This window comes from Tenrec ecaudatus, chromosome 8 (genome assembly GCF_050624435.1).
Source record: "Tenrec ecaudatus isolate mTenEca1 chromosome 8, mTenEca1.hap1, whole genome shotgun sequence".
Classification (NCBI taxonomy): domain Eukaryota; kingdom Metazoa; phylum Chordata; class Mammalia; order Afrosoricida; family Tenrecidae; genus Tenrec; species Tenrec ecaudatus.
In genome coordinates, this window is record NC_134537.1 from 99,630,898 (window position 1) to 99,650,213 (window position 19,316).

Below are 19,316 nucleotides of genomic sequence, written 5' to 3' on the forward strand. Positions count from 1 at the left end.
AAAATGGCATTTATAGAGGTCTAAATATAGGCACATATATATGTAAATACCTTTATATACAACAAGAGAGAAAGTAAGTGATCTATGTACTCATATCTATATGTTAAGAATTAAGGTTGCAGATGGACATTAGGCCTCAACTCAAGGGCTTGAAGATAAACAAGCGTCCATCTAGTTGAGAAGCAAAAAGGCCCACATGGAAGAAGTACACCAGCCTGTGTGATCATGAGGTGTCAATGGGATAAGTAAGGTATCAGGCATCTAAGACCCAGAACAAAATCATACCAATGTAAATGGGGGTTGATGAAATGAGGAGTGGAGACCCAAAGCCCATCTCTAGACAATTGGACATCCCCTTACAGAAGGGTCACAAGGAAGAGATGAGTCAGTCAGGGTGCATTATAGTACCGATGAAACACACACCTTTCCTCTAGTTCTTTAATGCTTCCTCCCCCAACTATGACTTCAATTCTACCTTAGAAATTGGATTAGACCAGAAGATGCACACTGATACAGATAAGAGCCCACAACACAGGGAATCCAGAATAAATAAGCCCCTCAGGGCCAACAATGAGAATATAAATACCAGGAGGATAGGGGAAGGTTAGGGGAGATAGTGGGAATCAACCACAAGGATCAACATATAACCCTATCCCAGGAGGACAACAGAAAAGTGGGTGAAGTGTGACAAAGGATGATGTAAGATACGAAAATAATAATCTATAACTTATCAAGGATTCATGAGGGAAGGAGAGTTGGGAAGGAAGGGAGGGAGAAAAATGAGGAGCTGATACCAAGGACTCAAGTAGAAAGAAAATACTTTGAAAATGATGATGGCAACATATGTACAAATGTGCCTGACACAGTGGATGAATATATGGATTGTGATAAGAGATATAAGAGCCCCCAATAAAGGTATTTAATTTTTTTTTAAAAAGGAAAAAAGAAAACCTAGTCTTTCTCCCTCAGAGCTGCTGGTGGTTTCAAACTGCCAACCATGTGGATTGTAGCCCTAAGCATAACCACTACACCACCCAAGGCCTCTGATCAATTGTTTATTGCTGTATAGTAAAGTAATGTTCTATGATGTGCCTTATTTTGGTTAGCTATATACCTATCAAAGTGTATTTTGTGTCATTTCCAATTTTTGCCTATTATGATAAAGTTGTGGTGAACATTCTTGTAAAAAATAGTGGGTGCATTTAAAAGTGTACATTGTGCGGACTTGTCCTACTAAATGAGAAACTGTTGTACAAAAGCATAATTAAAATAGTTTGATGTAAGTACAAATACATGAAACCTGTGTTTTCAAGAATTCTATAGTTTCCATCTTAAAACTATGGTACCTTCTTCAATCCTTCAAATTCTAAATTATCAAGAATCAACTTATCAAGATTTTTCACATTCATTATGTTTCCTAGTGTGGCAGAGAGAAAATAATTGGTATAGATGAATGAGTGGAAACGTGCTAATATGATGCATGAATCTCTAGCATGGGGATTGTTTAGTGTTGGGGTTGGTTTTGTAATTCCACTGGGTATAAAGTGAGCCAGCTTGGAAGCAGGAATGGGGAAATCCCATGACCATCAAGAAAGAAGAGCCATGCGTGAAGCACATCCTTTGGACGCTGGGATTCCTGAGAAGAGGGGCAGCAGCTGAGGCAGAGAGAAGATGAATGCCTTAGCAACGAATGGGTTGACTTTGGGGCTGTTATCAGTGCTAAAGGAGATTTGTAACACTTGGCCCATGGTACAGAGTGGCTAAGAAGCTGAGGATCAGAGATCGTACCTGCAGGTACGCCCGGAAGAGGCTCCATGGGCAAAAGAACTGCATCCTTAACATTTTTAATCCTGAATTATAACATGTTAACTTATCTGTTGCTGTTGTTAGGTGCCATCCAGGTGGTTCTGACCCATAGGCACCCCTTGCACAACAGAAGGAAGCACTGTCGGTCCTGGACCATCCTTTCAATTGTCCCCATGCCTGAGCCTGCTGTTGCAGCTAGTGTCAATGCATTACCTTGAGACCTTCCTCTTTTTTGCTGCCCTGTACTTTACCAAGCACGATGTCCTTCTCCAGGAACTGATCTCTCCTGACAACATGTCTAAAGAAAGTCTTACCATCCTTGCCTCTAAGGAGCACTATGGCTGTGCTTCTTCCAAGACAGATGTTTGTCCTTTTAGCAATCCGTGGTAGTATCAACAGTCTTCTCTAGCACCAAAATTCAAATGCATCAATTCTTCTTCAGTGTTCTTTATCTAATGTACAACTTTCACATGCATATGAGGTCACTGAAAAATATCATGGCTTGGGACAGAAGCAACGAAGACCTCAAACTAACATCCTTGCTTACCAACACTCTAAAGAGTCCTTGCACAGCAATGCTCCCATGATCATTGACTGTGGATCCAAGCAAAACAAAAACCCTTGACAACCTCAACTTTTCCCCCATAATCACAAGTATTATCTATGAGTTCAGTGTGGCCATTGAAATGGGTTAACAAACCCACAAGAGAAGTAAGAGTGCCATGGGAATGGCAGAATAAGGGAAAGAAGATTGGAAGATGGGGGCTTGAGCAGATGTGGAATTAGATTCTCTTTCTCCTTGTGACGGCAGAAGAGGCCAGACACCACTTTAATGCCAGTTGTGCTCCAAGCCTTCTCTTTCAAATGAATAATCCAAATAACTCAATGTACAGATTACAATGCTGTATGAGAGAGAGTTTTATATAAAGGGTAAGTGTACATTAAGAAAGCATCCCAACCCAATGCTGCCCAAGCCCGTAAGTCCAACATTAGCCCATATGTCCCACACCAATCTACAAAGTCCAATTCAATATCACAAAACCCACACAATGACACCAACGGCAGGAGGAAAGCCGAATCAGTAAATGTGTACACATTTGAGCACTGGCAGGGGTCTCCAAACAGCTGCTCCAGTATCCAGGGCTGCATTGGGGTAAGCCCATGTGGCTTCTTCTCAGGGATGTCTTGCAGGAAGTGAGCCTTGCATGCTAAAGCAGGGAACTGGCTAAGGCAGCAGCACCCTGGTCCGACCATCAGAAAGCAAGAGACCCAAGAAATATAAAGGCAAGACTCACCAAGCCATTTATCGCTCCACCCTTCAATTAATCCCACATATGTTTATCAGCCAGGTTAGCACAATAAACCTTAACTATTTCAAATACTAACACAGATTCTCTCACAATACTACTGATTCCACTACAGAGTGACCACCAGAGGGATATTTGATGAACCACTGACTCATTTACCTTCAATAAAACATTTTATCGATAAAAAAATTTTCAGCAAACATTTTGGAAAATCTTGTGTATTTAGTCTGGAACATAAAAGCTCATTCATTCTAAGCCTTTATTTTTCCACCAATAATTTCTTGGCAGTATACTTTAAATCTGATGGGTTCCTTCAACCCATCAAATCTAGACAGTATATTCTTGTACATATCATATTTGAACTTGATAGCAATTAGCTTCAATGTTCTGCATGGTACTCAGTCATATATGAAAGACCTAGTATTTGGTATTTTACACAAACAAATTCAAACAGTAAAGCTCTTAGTAAATTGTCTAAGGTGTAGGACTTACTGTTCCACAGTCACAGACTTCATTACCCTCCACTTTTCCATTTCCACAGATTGGACGCCTTATCTGCATCAGTGGCTTATTCTGAAGACATCTGGCAGGCATATTTGAAATGAAGTTTTCAAAGTCATTCAGACTGCAATTGCTGAACATCTTCACACCACTGGATTGCCTAAAGTTTAATTGGTATAATGATGTTGACAAGATTCTTCTGAAAGCATAGGTCTATATGTCCCTTTACTTATATAAATTAATTCCACAATGCTAAATTTCATGTTGTAACTGTTGGGTACCCTAGAGCTTTCACATAAATATCTCATGTGACAAAATAGAACTGGTCCATAGGGTTTTCTAGGCTGTAACCTTTATGTAAATAGATCTTCAGCAATTTCTCCCACTGAGCCACCGGGTGGATTCAAACCACCACTGCACTACAAGAGTCCCTTGCTAAATTTAATAAGTAACAATAAATGTTTGGATCAAGTACTTAGAGTCCAAAATAACTCTTTAGGCCATCATGTGATGTCATTCACTGGAGTATATGTACTTATTATATAAACAATATGAAGAAAAGACTTATTTCATTTTATATGTGCATTGAACATGATACCTACCAAAAAACGTAATGACATAGAGTTGATTCTGACTACATAACAAGTTTATAGGGTGGAGTCGAATTCTTCCCTAAGGTTTCAAAGGCGAGACATACTTATGGGAGCAGGCTGCCTCATCTTTCCCCCACAGAGCAGCTAGTGGATTCAAACTGCTGTCCTTGAGATAACAACCTAATTTGTAACCGGCTATGCCATATAGGACTGTATGCAAATTATTACAGATAAACAAAAAAGTGACTAGACATGTGTACAATGTCTCTTCTAAGTAAAATAAAACTGAAATTATAGAAGTTACATCAACCACTCTTTAAACTTTTCTACTTTCTCTGTCTGCTATGCCTATCATAAAATTCAAACTCGAGCTTTCTAAAAGTTTTGCATTCCTCTTTGTCAATATATTTTTGTGATATTTACACAAAACTTTGCAATAATTAGTTACTTTGATAGTTTGTTCATATCTCACTAAAATCAATCATTGTAAAGATTATTTTCATAGGATGTGCCACTCTTATGTATTTAAATTACATAAGACAAGGAGTAAAATTACATTGTGCACTGACTATAAATTAAGTATCTTATCTATTTGATCATTTCATCATCACTACAAACTAGTATTGTCAACAATATGTTGGTATTGTCAACAATACTTTGTAAAACTTGAACTAAATTTCAAAGATGCTAAATACCTCACCAAAGACAGATAACTCTAAATTGATAAGATCAAGATTCACAAACAGTTACTTATACCTTCACATTCACAAAGATTTTCCCACTCTCTATCATGATCCAAAATTCATATTTCAATATTACACAATCCAATAAAATATTTACTATTGAATATTATTATAAACTACTATCAGTTCTAAATTTTTTAAAATGTTATTGGCACTTTATCCACATATTATATAATTCAATAGTTCAATCATATCAAGAAGTGTTGTACAATCATTACCACATTGATCTTAGGACGTTTTCTTCTTCCTTGTACTCAATATTATTTGTGTAATTTTTTTAATTGTGGCCAAAAAAATACACAAAACATTCTCCATTTCAATGACTTCTACATGTATAATTCAGTGCCACTGATTATATTCTTCATGTTACACACCATTATTGATCCCATTCTCCAAATCATTCCCTCATCGTTAACATAAAGTCAATGTCCCTTAAGCAAAAACTCTTCCTTTTACAGCCATGGTAACCATTGATCAACTCTGGTTTTGTTTGATTTTTTAATAGTTTTATTCTTGATATAATATGTACATATCATACAATTCCATGGTTAAATATATACATATATATTATGATTATGTATCTATAATCAGTTCTAGTGCTTCCTCCCCTCTCCTGCATTCGTCGTCTACCCAGGAACATATAACGTGGCTTGTTCTCCCCTTAGGTTCCTTACAATTATTGTTTGGCATCTCTTCCCTATGTGAGGTTGCTCCTCCCATTTATCCACCATACACACCAGCAGAACTATCAGTGCCTCCTCTCCCCTGGTCTGAACTTGATTTTCCAGTAGGGTTCTCGTTTCCTGTGAATGGCCTATTGATTTGTTGCAGCCACGTCACAACGGGGTATAGCATCGCCTTGATGGTCTTCTCCCTTTTACCCCTTCTTTCAGGCATGACCCCAGCCAATGTGAAGTCTCCTCTTTCACGGTGGTTCTTATGAAACTCACATAAAGGGAGTATTGTATGGTTCATGGCTGATAGGCAAACTTTCTACACCTTTGTTTGTGAATTGGTCTCTAAGATTTGCTTAATTGGTGTTTCTCCTTCTAGTGGTGGACTCATACAACATTTGTCCTTTTGTGATTGACTCTTCACTCAGCATAATGGTTTCCATGTCCTTCCATGTCACGTGGTGTTTCATGCATTCATCACTGGTTTCTTAGGGATGCATAGTATTCCACTGTGTGTATGTACCATAGTTTCTTTGTCCATTCTTCCACTTTGGGGCATTTGGTTTCTTGCTATTGTGCTGTGCTGCAATAAACATGGGAAGGCATACATCCACTGGTGTTGTCTCACTTATTTCTTCAGAGTATATGCCTAATAGTAGTGTTGCTGGATCTTATGGGATTTCAATTCTCGGTTACTTTAAGTATCACCATATCATTTTCCATCGTGGTTGTATGCATTTACAAGTCCACTCACAGTGTGTATGACTTCCTTTCTCTCCACAGCCTCTTGAGCATTTGGTGTTTTCTGGTTAACTTTTAATTGGGCTAGCACTGGGGCCATAAAATGCTATATCACATTGTTTTAATTTGCACCAGATGTTTAGTGATTGTGAGCATGTTTTCATGTGTTGGTTAGCCATTTGTACTTCATTTTTGGTGAACTATCTGTTCATGTCTTTTTCCTACTTTTTAATTAAGTCACTGGTTATTTTCTTTTTGAGTGGTTATAGATTTTTGTAGTTAACTCTCCTCCAATGTATTGCTGATCATTCTTCCCCAATCTGTGGGCTCTTCCTTTATTATACTTGGTAGTTGTAGGCCTTGAAATAAGGCCCTTACATTTGCTCCAGTTTTCTCATCGATGATCCTGACAGCTCCAGGATTTACATTTAAGATTGCAATCCATCTTGAGTTCATTTTGGCATGGGAAGGTATATGGGTTTTGTTTCACTCTTCTGCATATGAAAATTCAGTTTGTCCAACACCATTTGTTGAAAAGACTGTTGTGAGGAGAACCATCCCCTAACAAATCATCATGGGTCCAGTAGGCGCAACTGTATGGCTATAAAATATAGAGTATAGTAAAGTCATAGAGAGTAAGAGAGATACAGAGAGTAAAATAAAAGAGTCAGACACATTTCATGGTAGCATGCTCACCTCTGCCTCTCTTGATGGCCCATGTGAAGGCCCCATGTAAAAAGATACAAGAGAATGAAGGGAAAGAAAATAGCGCTTCTATCATTTTCTGAAGTCTAAATTAGCACTGACAATATTTTGAAAGATAAGCTTTGAAAGATATTTAAACTTTTTTAAAGATATTATATTTAAACTATCTCATTTACTTTTTGTGACCTTTCTTTTCATATCCTTTATTATACCCATCCCCCTAAATACATGGTCTCACCATTCTTGAGTATCCTTACACCACCATTTCAATACTCACTGGTGTCCCTCAGTGGTACAAGTGGTTTGCAATTGATTGCTAACCTGAGATTTGGCACCCACGCAGCAGACACACGGAAGGAAAGGCCTGGAGAACAGCTTCCTGATTACAGCCAAGAAAACCCTACGGATAGGATACGTTTATATAGCAAAAGGGACTATAACAGCAAATTGGTCGACACAGATGTACAAAGTGGTCAGTCCAACCCACTTTTGTTAGTTCGTTAATATGCTTCTAACTCATGCAGCTCCTAGCCCAAAGCCAAAGCAGACCGTGGGAAGATGAGATGTCCAGGGGAAGCAGAAGCCAGTAGCACAGCGTGTGGAAGTAGGACGTGGTGAGCCTCACTGTGTAGCAATGCAAAGTGGCTGACTGGAGGTGCGCTGTCAGGAGTGGTTTCAGGGTGGGCAGCAGCAGAATGGCAAAGTGGAACAGCATAGTACAGCAATGAGGTTCACCACAGTCCAGAGATGCCTCAGCCAGGTGAACCAGAGCACTGCAGAGCCCACCGGGAGCACAGCACACTTGAAGAGGCAGGGCAACTAGATCAGGCAGCATGTTGGTCCAACCGCAGGAATGAGGTGGGGGAGGGAGGTCAGACCTCCAGAGAGCCATTTATCTCATTCCCACCTCCAAAGGGTTTTTTACACTACTCAAGCAGAGAAGATGTCAAAGCCTGTGAAACTGAGAGGGTGAGGACCAGAGAAAGAGACATATCTGCTCGCTTGGTTGAGAAAGGGCGCTGCAAACAAATATTTAATGTTTTCAGATACCGAGTTGTATCCTGCTAACTTCCCTACTGAATCACTGCCAATGAGTTAAAAATGGCTCCGTCGTCCTATAGAACAGAGTAAAGCTGCCCATTTGGGTTTCCAAGATTTTTAATTGGTGGGGGAAAGCAAACAACCTCCTATTTCTCCCAAGGAGTGTTTAGTGGGTTCAAACCACTGATCTTGAAGTTAACTGTCAAAAGTAAACAACTACATCACCAGGCACTCCACCACCCACCCCATGGCTCTTTATCTCTCTAATAAACTTCCACAATAGTGAGTACTGTCTGTGAGTTCTGTGTGACTAATGCAAAGGATTATCGAACCCAGTAGTGAAGTAGAGTGCCACGGGAGGGACAGTTGGTATTAGAATAGTTTAAAAATATTGAATGGTGCAGACATGTCTGACCTCTGCCTCATGCCACTCGTCCTTGGGCAGATGTAGAGTTGGATTCTTTTTCTTTCTTGGTAGCTGGAAGACTTCAGACACGGTCCTCATGCCATTTCCACAATTGCATCCCAGCAAAAACTTTAAGATGTAGCTACCGTGATCCTCATTTTTCAGGTGAGACAACTGAGGCTTAGAAAGTTCAGCTAGCAAGTGAAAGTATGCTCCATACTCCCAAAATGGTATAACTTCTTCCACAATCAAAATGAGATTGGTCTTAGCAAGCAATTTGGAGAAAGCAATATCAATAAAATAATTCAATTTTGTCAATAACTAATAACATTATGCTCCTTCCAAATGTATTTGGCTCATAACAAGGGAGATGGGCAAACCCTTACCATGTGTTTTTTCAGAGGTTCCTATGTTCTTAGCCAGTGCCATTTTCTATGCCCCTTTCTTCCCTATTCCTCTGAATTCCTTTGTACTCATCTGTGCAAATTGTCTCAAAATATAAGGTTTAAGACATAGACTGCCCATTGTGTGGTAAAGAGATAGATGAAATTGACTGTTAAAGATGTTATTTAGGAAGGAAAACTGAAATATATAATAATAAAGTTTGTATCAAATATATGGAACTCTGAAACTATGAAGAAACTCTTATGCTTGTTAGTACTAATATTGTGGTTCAATGAGACCTTAAGTAAATTGCTTAAACTCCATGAATCTAAGTTTTCTCATATGCAAAACAGGAATGATAAAACCAATTCACATTACAGGTTGGTGTAAGGGTTGTATATCATTAAACAAGTCAATTTCCTAATCAACTGTCTGGCTTACAGTAAGTGCCCAATAAATCATTGCTGCTAATAGTGACATTTACTAAAATTTGGTCACTAGTTATTTGTATATTCAATGCAGTGTCACTTAGGCTATCTGTGTTCCAGAGTTTAAAACAAAAACATGCATTAAATAGAAATAATAGTTGCCTTACTCCTATGCCTTTTTTGAGAATTGATATAAAATGTGAGATATTACTGTGGAAAGGCAAAGGTGCCATAATGTATAGTATTGTGAGATTTTGGAAATATCAAGGTAACATATGACTTAAAAGTAACAAGAGTTTTGTAAGAATCAGGAAATTATAGATGAAAACATTTAGAAAAATTATAAAGTATCATCCAAACTTAAATGCTTATTATCACAGATTTAAATCCCAAATTGCCTGAGCTCCTAACTCAGGGCTACCTTTCACTAGCTGTTAGACCACGGGCAGTTATCTTTATTGTAACTCGGTTTCTCCTCTATAAACATGGAAATACTGGTGGAATCTGCCTCATGAGATGCTGTAAGAATCAGGGGAGTCAATATAGCTAAAGCACCAAAAGTACTTGAACTGGAATAGCACACAGTATGCACAGTGTAAATGATTGTTATTTTTATCATCTTATTGCTTGGCTTGTGTATTTTAAGTTTGGGCTACTATGACTTTAAGTGCTTAGAAGTAACTATGAAAAGAGCATGTTTTCTAAAAGTAACATCATTTCAATATCTTCTTGAAGGTGGTCAACGGCTTACTTGGAGAATGAATCACTCTCCAACAATCAGGAGAAAACATCAAGAAAGAAAATGGGGTGCAAGCCATTTCAGAGGGAAAAAATCAAAAGATAAGTAACCTGAGCCCCCCCAAGTCCAGAGACAGTGGGAGTGACAGAGAGGAAGAGAAGAGAGTAAACTCACCCAAGAGACACCTAGCCCTTCCTCCATCCAAACCCAGCAGCTAGCACAGCAGACTTGCATGGTCTCTTAACTCCCAAGGTGGCATGAACTCCATACCCCTGACCCCAAGACTATCCACACATTCTCCTCCTCCCTCAGTTGGTAAGTGCCCCTTGGCTGGAGAACACCCCTCAGCTGACTCAAGAGCCAGTAACCATCCCATGACCCAATCAAACACTGGTTGATCTGAGGGCCCAATCCACCTCATGACCCCTCCCCCAGCCACCGCCCCAATTAGACCACCCTAGACCATCAGAGCGACAGCCTGTGCCCTCTTAGAATGCTCATTCCCCAATATTGCTCCCCTAAGTCATCGAGAGAGCCAACCTTTCCCCACTGGGAGGTGCCTGGTACAGCCCCTTCTCCTGCCCATTCCTTCTCAGAGACTGCCGTGTCTAAGTAGCTGAGTCCTGCCTCTCCAACCTGGGTGACTTGAATGCTATTCCTTCAGGACACTCAGCTACATTTTAATTCTGCCCTACCTCCCAAAATATAAGACCTCCAGTCTCAGCCCCACTTGATCCCCTAGACTCCAGCCTGGTGTGTGTCTAATATGCCTAAATCTATCCCAGTGAATCCAAGCACCAAAATGGGTGAAGTCACTCACTCCTGGGCACTGCTTTCAACTGTTCAACTAATCTCTGCCCTGCCTGTCCGTTAATCCTCCCAAGGCAGAGTTTAGACTCCCAGCTCTTTGTTCTTCCCTCCCCTTCCTTGAAATAAAATCTTCATTGTATATGGAAGACAGTTCCCAAGTAGAATCCCTTGCCTAGAACTCTCTCTGCCCAAGCAAAAGACCATCAGGTAGGGGAGTCAATCCTGGGAATCCAGACATGAGACCTGAATTCTTGGCACTCTAGGAATATTTTTGTTTTCCCTTCCCACTTTTTCACCCCGGGAGAACTCATCTGAGCTTGGCACAGTGGTGGGCATTTGCAGTCCCCTCTCCCTTAACTCAGCGACTAACCCACCTGTGCAAGGGAATCTGCCCCTACAGATTCTCACCCAATTAGAAGCCCCATTTCACCTAAAGCCCCAGCTCCTATCCCTCTCTAACTCCTGGGAGTTCTGCTAGGAGGATGGAGCTCATGGTAGGTGGGGTAAATGCCATAGTTTCATGGGTTTACCAGATCCCCCTCATCCTCCTTGTGAGAGTTCAGCTCTAATTTCCACTGCCAGATAGAAACACCCACATAACTCAACCAGGCATCCTGCCCTGGTGATCCAAGAGCAAAACTTGAACTCTCCGGTGCTTCAAAAGGTTTTTTGTTTGCTTTTTTCCCCCCACTTTCTTTTGTGAAATACACACACACACACACACACACACAACACAAAGTCCTTTGCTACCGGAGAAAGCAGAACTTGGTGTTACAGCATATCTCAGTAGCTCATGATGTTGAGACTTACTTTCCTTAGCATGACATACACCTGATTAGAAGTCCCCCTTCTCTTTGGGCCTCTACTCTTATTTCCTATTTCCACCCTGGGACTCCAGAGTGGAGGGCGGGTAGCAATGCCTAGTGCAAAACCCCAATACTGTTCCACAATAGAGCAAGGGACAGTCCCACCTTGAGAACGGGAAAGTGGTGTGCCTCCAAAAGAAGGACTCTCTACTATAAACACAATAACACAGATAGGCTGCACTCTCCATATATCATATACTGGGTTGATAAGTGACTTTTGTAGATTACTTAGTGTACCCTGCACCTACCCCAACCACCACTACCTCAAGACCCTATTCCCCCACTCCTCAGTGCGACACACTTTTTAACAAGTATGAGCACACCTCTTAAAACCCCTTCTTCCAATTTTTCTAAAGTCACTATAATTAACCAGAAGACTTCCTATGTGTAATATCATCACTTAAATCCTACTCTCAATCTTCTATCTCCTATTCATGCCAACCACCCCAACTCTATCACTCCTTCCTCATCTCTACACAATATAATTTCCAGCTCCTATCTAATCCTCCCCCTCTAACCCAAAGTTCTAAACCCACACCCACTACACAACCCAAAACCCTACAAGTCATCTACACTATGCCACACAACTAACAGTCAACTGCAATTACTACAAGAAATCAAGAGAAACAAATATCAACAACTGAAGGCTATCCAAACCCAATGGAATACACAGAAAAAGAAGCCCTTGAAATGCCAGAAGGAGAATACAGGACAATATGTTTAGGGCCATATAAGAGATCTAGGGTTCAACCTAGAACCCTGAAGAAAGCATGAGAATGATGTGTGACATCATATACATCTCATACTAAAACAGGAAAACACAAACAAATCTACAGATAAAATACTAAAGGAATTCATGGGAGAAAATTTCCCCAATATCACAAAGGAGGAGCCAATAACCTCCCAGAAAGCAGAGAGAACACCATGTAGATTAAATCAAACACACACACACATCGAGACCTATCATAGTCAAATTATCCAACTTCAAGGAAAAGGAAAGAATCCTGAGACCAGCTAGAGAGAGAAAAAAATAAATAAAATAGTCAACTTCAAGCAGATAAGAATAAACTCCGCTCTCTCCACAGAAAGCAGGCAGGAAGTAAGAAAATGAAGAAATATTCTGAAATTTGAAAGACAAAAATTGCCAATCAAGAATCATATACCCAGGAATCTATCCATCAAATATGAAGGAGTAACACAAGTATTCTCAAACAAGGGAATATTTAGAAAAGTTGTAAAAAGAAGACCAGCATTAAAAAGAATGTTATACAGATCTTTATGGTAAAAGCAACAACTGCAGCACTCAAGCATGAGGCCCCCACAAGGAATAACACCACCCAGAAGTCATACATTGAAAAAGTGCCCAAAATAATACAGACTGGTTTAGGAAAGAAGATTCATCAATCTGATGCCTTCAAGAGACACAACTCAAACTCATAGACAAAAATAGACTAAAGAGTGAAATTTTTCCAATTTTATCAAGCTAATGGACACTTAAGAAAAGGCAGAGGTGGCAATATTAATCTCCAACAAAATAGACTTCAAAGTACATGGCAGATGGAGAGACAAGAAGGGGCACTGCATAATGCTCAAAGGACGAATAGACCAAGAACCCATAACCATAATAAACATCTATCCACCCAACAGAAGACCCTTGAAATGCATCAACCAAATCCTCAAAGAGATAAAAAGAGAAATCACCAAATTGATAATAATAGTAGGAGACTTCAATTCACCACCCTCAATGAAAGAAAGATCAACAGGAAAGAAACACAAAAAAGAAACTGAACAGCTGAACCACACAATCAAACAACTCAACCTCCTAGACATTTACAGAGTTTTCCAACCAACAGCAAAAAAGTACACTTTCTTCTCCAATTCACATGGCTCATATTATAAAATAGACCACATGCTAGACAATAAAACAAGGCTTAACAAGTTAAAATGCATAGAGATCATTCAAGCCATCTTCTCAGACCATAGTGCCATAAAACGCAATCAAAAATAGGAAAGAACAAAAAGTAAGTACAAACACTTAGAGACCCAACAACATGCTGCTGGGCACAAGCACAAATAGATGGAATTAGGACATCCCTAGAAACAAATGAGAACAATAACACAATATATTAAAACTTATGGGACACAGCAAAAAGAGTTTTCAGAGGTCAATTTATAAAAATTAATGCATGTATTTAAAAAAAGAGGAGTAAGAGTTGTATGAGTCCCTAATAAAATGTAAAAAAGAAAAGAGGAGAAAAAAAATTATTAGGGAAAAGAATGTACAGAAGTGCTTTATATAATTGATGTATGTATATGTATGGACTGTGATAAGAGTTGTATGAGCCCCTAATAAAATGTGTTTTTTTTAAAGAGCAGAAAATCACGTTCAACACTTTTTACACCACACCACTTCCAACAATTAGAATGGAGTCAACTGCATAAAACCTCCAGCAACAGAAGAAACCATAAAAATTAGAGCTGGAAAACACAAAATCAATGGAAAAATCAAAAAAGCAAGAAGTTTATTCTTTGAAAGGATCAACAAAATCGACAAGAGTAGCAAACTTAACAATGGAAAAGAAATATCTAGAATTAGAGATGAAACAGATGGGATCACAACAGGTCCAGATGAAATAAAAGAGTAAGAACACAGTATTACAAAAGACTGTATTTCAACAAATTCTAAAATCTAAATGACATGGACAAATAACTAGACACACATCCTCTTCCCCAGTTAATGCAGATGGACATTAAGAACCTGAACAAACCCATAGCAAAAGAAGAAATACAGAAGGTCATCAAGACATTTCCAAACAAGAAAAGCCCAGAAATAGATGGCTTCATAGGGGGATTTTATCAAGTAGTCAGTGAAGAACTGCCACCAATTCTACGTGAACTATTCCAGAACACAGAAAAAGGTCAATTAACTCCAAACCCATTCTATGAAATGTGTGTTACCTGATACCAAGACCCCACAAAGACAGGAAACTACAGACCTATATCTCTCATGAACATAAACACAAAAATTCTCAACAAAATTCTGATCAAAAGAATCCAACAACATACCCAAAATGAATTCACCATGATCAAATGGAATTTATACCAGGAATGGAAGGATGGTTCAACGTTAGAAAGACAAATAATATAATGCACTTCTTGCGATAGTTTATTGTGTGCCGATAAACACAAGTAGGATTAATTGAAGGGTGGAGGGATAAATGGCTCGGTGAGCCTCACCTTGCTTATTCTGTGCCTCAATTTAAAGGGGTACACTACCTGTGGGATGCCTAGCCTGTGGACTGTGTCGCTGTAAGTTGAGGTCCCTTTAAGCCCACACGATTGGAATGTTCATCTCTGGAGCTGGGTGGGGACTGACAGTTGATGACAGTTGGGGACCTGCCTTGCTGTTTGCTGCCTGGATATATATAGCCCAGCTCTCTCTACAGAAAGGGACTGGCAACTGGCGGCTCTCAAGCCTTAAAGGACTGCTAGTGTCTCACTGCTTTATACTTTGTTAATTTCTTGTATCATCTATCTGTATATAATTTAATGGTTCATTTCTTGTATTATATATCTATCTTTATAAATATATTTATATATAATTACTAGCAATCTGGTTTGTCTCTCTAGAGAACCCTGTCCAACACACTACATAAACAAGGAAAAAAATGGTCTGACCACATAAATAGCTATAGAAAAGGCACTTGACAATACCCAACACCCATTTTTGCTAAAATCACTCATCAAAATAGGGATAACAGGGAAAGTCCTCAACATAATAAAGACTAGATGAAAAACCAACAGCCAACATCACAACAGGTGGATGGGGGCGGGGGAATATAAAAACAGGAACCAGACAAGGATGTGTCCTAACACAGCTCTTATCCAACATCATACTGAAATCATAGCCAGAACCATTAGACAATAAAAGAAAGGAAATGAATACAATTGAGCGAAAAGGTGAAGTGCTAGCTATTTGCAGTTAATGTGATTCTAGAGAGAGAGAACTCAAAAGACTCCACACAAAGATTTCTAGAATCAACGGAGGGATTTGGCAAAGTAGCAGATACAAGATTAGCAAGCAGAAATCAACTGGATTCCTATATGCCAGTGAAGAGCGCGCCAAAAAAGATATCGAGAGAACAATACCACTTACAATAGACACACAAAAGATAAAATACGTAGGAATAAACCTAACCAAAGAAACAAAAGACCAGTAACAGAGAAAATAACAATATTATTAAAACACACACACACACACAAAGAATACCCCATGTCATGGATAGGAAATCTTAATACTGTGAATACTACCTAAAACAATCTATAAATACAGTTACAGAGCAATTCGAATCCAAATCCTAATGTCACTCTTTAAAGAAATGGAAAAACTAATTACCAGCCTCATAGGTAGAGAGAAGAGACCTAGAATAAGCAAAGAACTCCTTAAAAAGAAGAAACCAGTAAAAGGCCTCTCACTACCTCACCTCAAAACCTACTACATAGCCACAGTAGTCAAAACAGCCTGGAACTGATACATGAATAGAAATACAAACCAATTGCACAAAATAGAAAACCCAGAACTACATGTGTCTACTCACAAGCAATTGATTTGACAAAGGATCAAAAAATATCAGAGTATAAGGACCACCCCTTCAACAAACGATTTTGGAAAAAATGGATCACCATATGCAGAATAAACGGGACCCATACCTCACCCCATGCACAGGAATGAACGCAAGATTGACTAGAGACGTAACTATAACCCCTAGAGCTATACGGATCATTAATGAGAGAAGAAAACGTAAGGGACCTATTACAGGGCATAAAGTGACTACCAAGTACAATAAGTGAAGCACATACAGCTGAAGACAAAACAGATGACTGGGAGAAAAAATCTTTAGCAATGACACATGGGACAGGGCCTATTTACCAAATTCTCTCTTTTTTTTATAACCGCAGGTTAGCCAATTTTAATGGAACTAAATGATCATACAAAAATATGTATACACATTTGAAACAAAACGAACTGTCCTAGAGTCTTTCTAGGAACTATGGCGAGACAGCAGTGGAGAATACATCCTTGCAGTGATTATTCCTGAGGATGGAACTGGAGATTAGTATTTTGGTCTTTTGACTTCAACCCCATCAGCTTCCATCTTCTTCCTCTTCTCAATGATTGCACTAATCTTCTTCCACTGGCGATCCAGCTCTGCCTTGTCATTGGTTTCTTTGAAGCGTCTGGTTTTCCGCCCTTCAGACATTTTGAAGCCATACTGGAATGCAGCCTTGGGCAAAGCCTCCTTGTTATTCATGTACTCGCTGTATTCCTCCTGGGTATCGAAGTCCCAGCGACCGAGCGGGCCCTTCTTGTTACCCTGGTCCATTTTGCTATAGTCCACTTCCTCATCACTGGCCACCGCCATGTCATCCATCGTGGCCGGGTAGCATTCTGCGTAACTGTTAGACATGCCGAAGAAATCTCCCAGCTGCTTTTTGTCTTCGGGCTTCTTCAACGATTCAGTGCCATCCCAACCAGCAGATCCGGCAAATTTCTCATTGATGGACTTGATTAACTCTTTAGCAGATCCAGGCCCTTTGTTGACCTCCAGGGGCTCATCGTCTACTTTCGGCTTCTCGAAGTAGCTGTGCCTCTTCTTCTCTCTTTCTCTGTCCCGCTCCCTCCCCCGTTCCCGCTCTCGCTCCCGCTCGCGGTCTCTGTCTCGCTCTCGATCCCTCTCATTCCCGGTATCTCTCCCGCTCCTTATCCCGAGGTGTCTTGGTCGTGGAGGGCACGTAAGCACCAATGTCTTCAAAAATGTTCATATCAGCTTCGGGAGGCTTCTTCTCTTCCAGTACCCTGACGCAGGTCGGAAAGGATGTGGGTGAGCTTGCGGAGGACGATGTCATTTGTGGTCAGGGTGGTCTGGGCTTCCATGGTAGGACAATCAGCCTTGCTGCGGATAAGAGTGGCGGGGATGTCCGTATCAGCATACTCGGCGTCCAGGTCCACCACATAGGCCATCCGGCCCGGCAGGAACAGCTCATTCCGCTCGGATGCTTTGATCTTGAAGAGCATGCGGTAGACATTGTGGCCCGGACGGGTTTTTAATTCAATCTTGTTTTCAGGATCTTCATCTTTCTTGGTTTCCTTCTGGGGTTTTTCCATCAGTTCCTCCTCCTCTTTCTCTTTGCTGGCAATCTCAGCTCAGACCTTCTGAAGCAGAGCAAAATCTAAACCTTTCACCAAATGGGTGTGTTCCATATCACCACCCAAGAATTTGGACTCTTGGATCAACTGTCTTCTCTTCTCTGCAGCGGACTTGTCCACCTCAGCAGTAGGGCCCACAGCCCTATAGTTAAATGTGGTACTGATGAGCTCAGTTTCCTCATAATCTTTGTTCACACCATCTCTTCTTTCCTTGGCACAGTCCCGATACTTCTCAGCCAGCTCCCGCTCGTGCTCGATTTCTAGTTGGCGTAGCTTGGCGTAGTAACTTTTCTCTTTCCTCCTTCGCGCGGCAGGATCTTCATCCTCATTGTACTCCCTTGGCATCTCATGGTGCCGTGACTTAGAGGGTGGTGCAGATGTGGGTGCAGTGTTTGGGGTCATAAGAAGTTTCCTGAAGTCTTCATTGGTGAGTTTTGATTGGTGGAAGGAGTGAGGATCATCCACATCATAGCCATCTGGAGCCAAAGGGTTGGAGAACGGTTCGCTGTCTCGCTCTGACATCTTGTCCGCAGCCGCGGAGTTTCTACGCCAGCCAGGACCGAGTTGTTAACAACAAGCCAGCCACGGCAGATTCTTCCCACCTAACAAATTATTTAAAATTCTACATCTCAATAAGAAAATAATAAATAACCCATTTCAAAAGTGAGCAAAAGACATGAACAGACAGTTCACCAAAAATGACCCTCAAAAACAATGACACTCAAATGACTAACAAATACACAAAAAAATGCCCACAAGCACTAGCCATCTGGGAGATGCATATTAAAATTAGGATGAGATATCACCTTACACCTGATTATAAAAGAAAAACAGGAAACATCAAATGCTGTAGATGATGCACAGAGACTGGAACTCTTATACACTGCTGGTGGACATGCAAACATGTACAATCATTGTAGAAAGTGATAGAGTGCCACCTAAAATAACTGGGAATAGAAATCCATTATGACTCAGCAAGACTCCTGCCAGGCATATACCCCAGAGAAGTAAGAGACAGAATACAAACAGATGCATGCGCTCCCATGTTCATTGAAGCACAGTTCACAAGAGCAAGAAGCTGATAACAGCCCAACTACCCATCAATAGAAAAATTGTGCTGAGTGTTTTAGACTGGGTTGTCTAGAGAGAAAGAAAAACAATGACACTCATCCATGTATAAGAACTTTATATCAAGATGTAATTTTATATCAAAAAAGCATCCCGGCCCAGTCCAACTCAAGTTTCTAAGTCTGATGCTAGCCTGGGCTCTCTTCAGATTCATGTATGCTCAGGCTGCTGATTCAGAAAGATGAAGTGGGATGCAGGGAGATCACAGTTGTGGTGAACAGAGACACATGGATCCA

General features: G+C 40.3%; 1 protein-coding gene and 1 pseudogene across 1 annotated transcript in view; both read right to left on the reverse strand.

Annotated features, from left to right (window-relative positions):
* Nucleotides 1–19,316, reverse strand: part of LOC142455491 (disintegrin and metalloproteinase domain-containing protein 32-like) — a 258,099-nt gene that overhangs the window by 167,291 nt on the left and 71,492 nt on the right. The window contains exons 11-12 of the mRNA XM_075557223.1: nt 3,606–3,774; nt 1,829–1,834 (exon numbers count right to left, since the gene is read on the reverse strand). Coding sequence (XP_075413338.1) covers nt 1,829–1,834; nt 3,606–3,774 — 175 coding nt within the window. The remainder of the gene's footprint in view (nt 1–1,828; nt 1,835–3,605; nt 3,775–19,316) is intronic.
* On the reverse strand, nt 16,858–18,477 carry LOC142454429 (protein Red pseudogene; annotated as a pseudogene).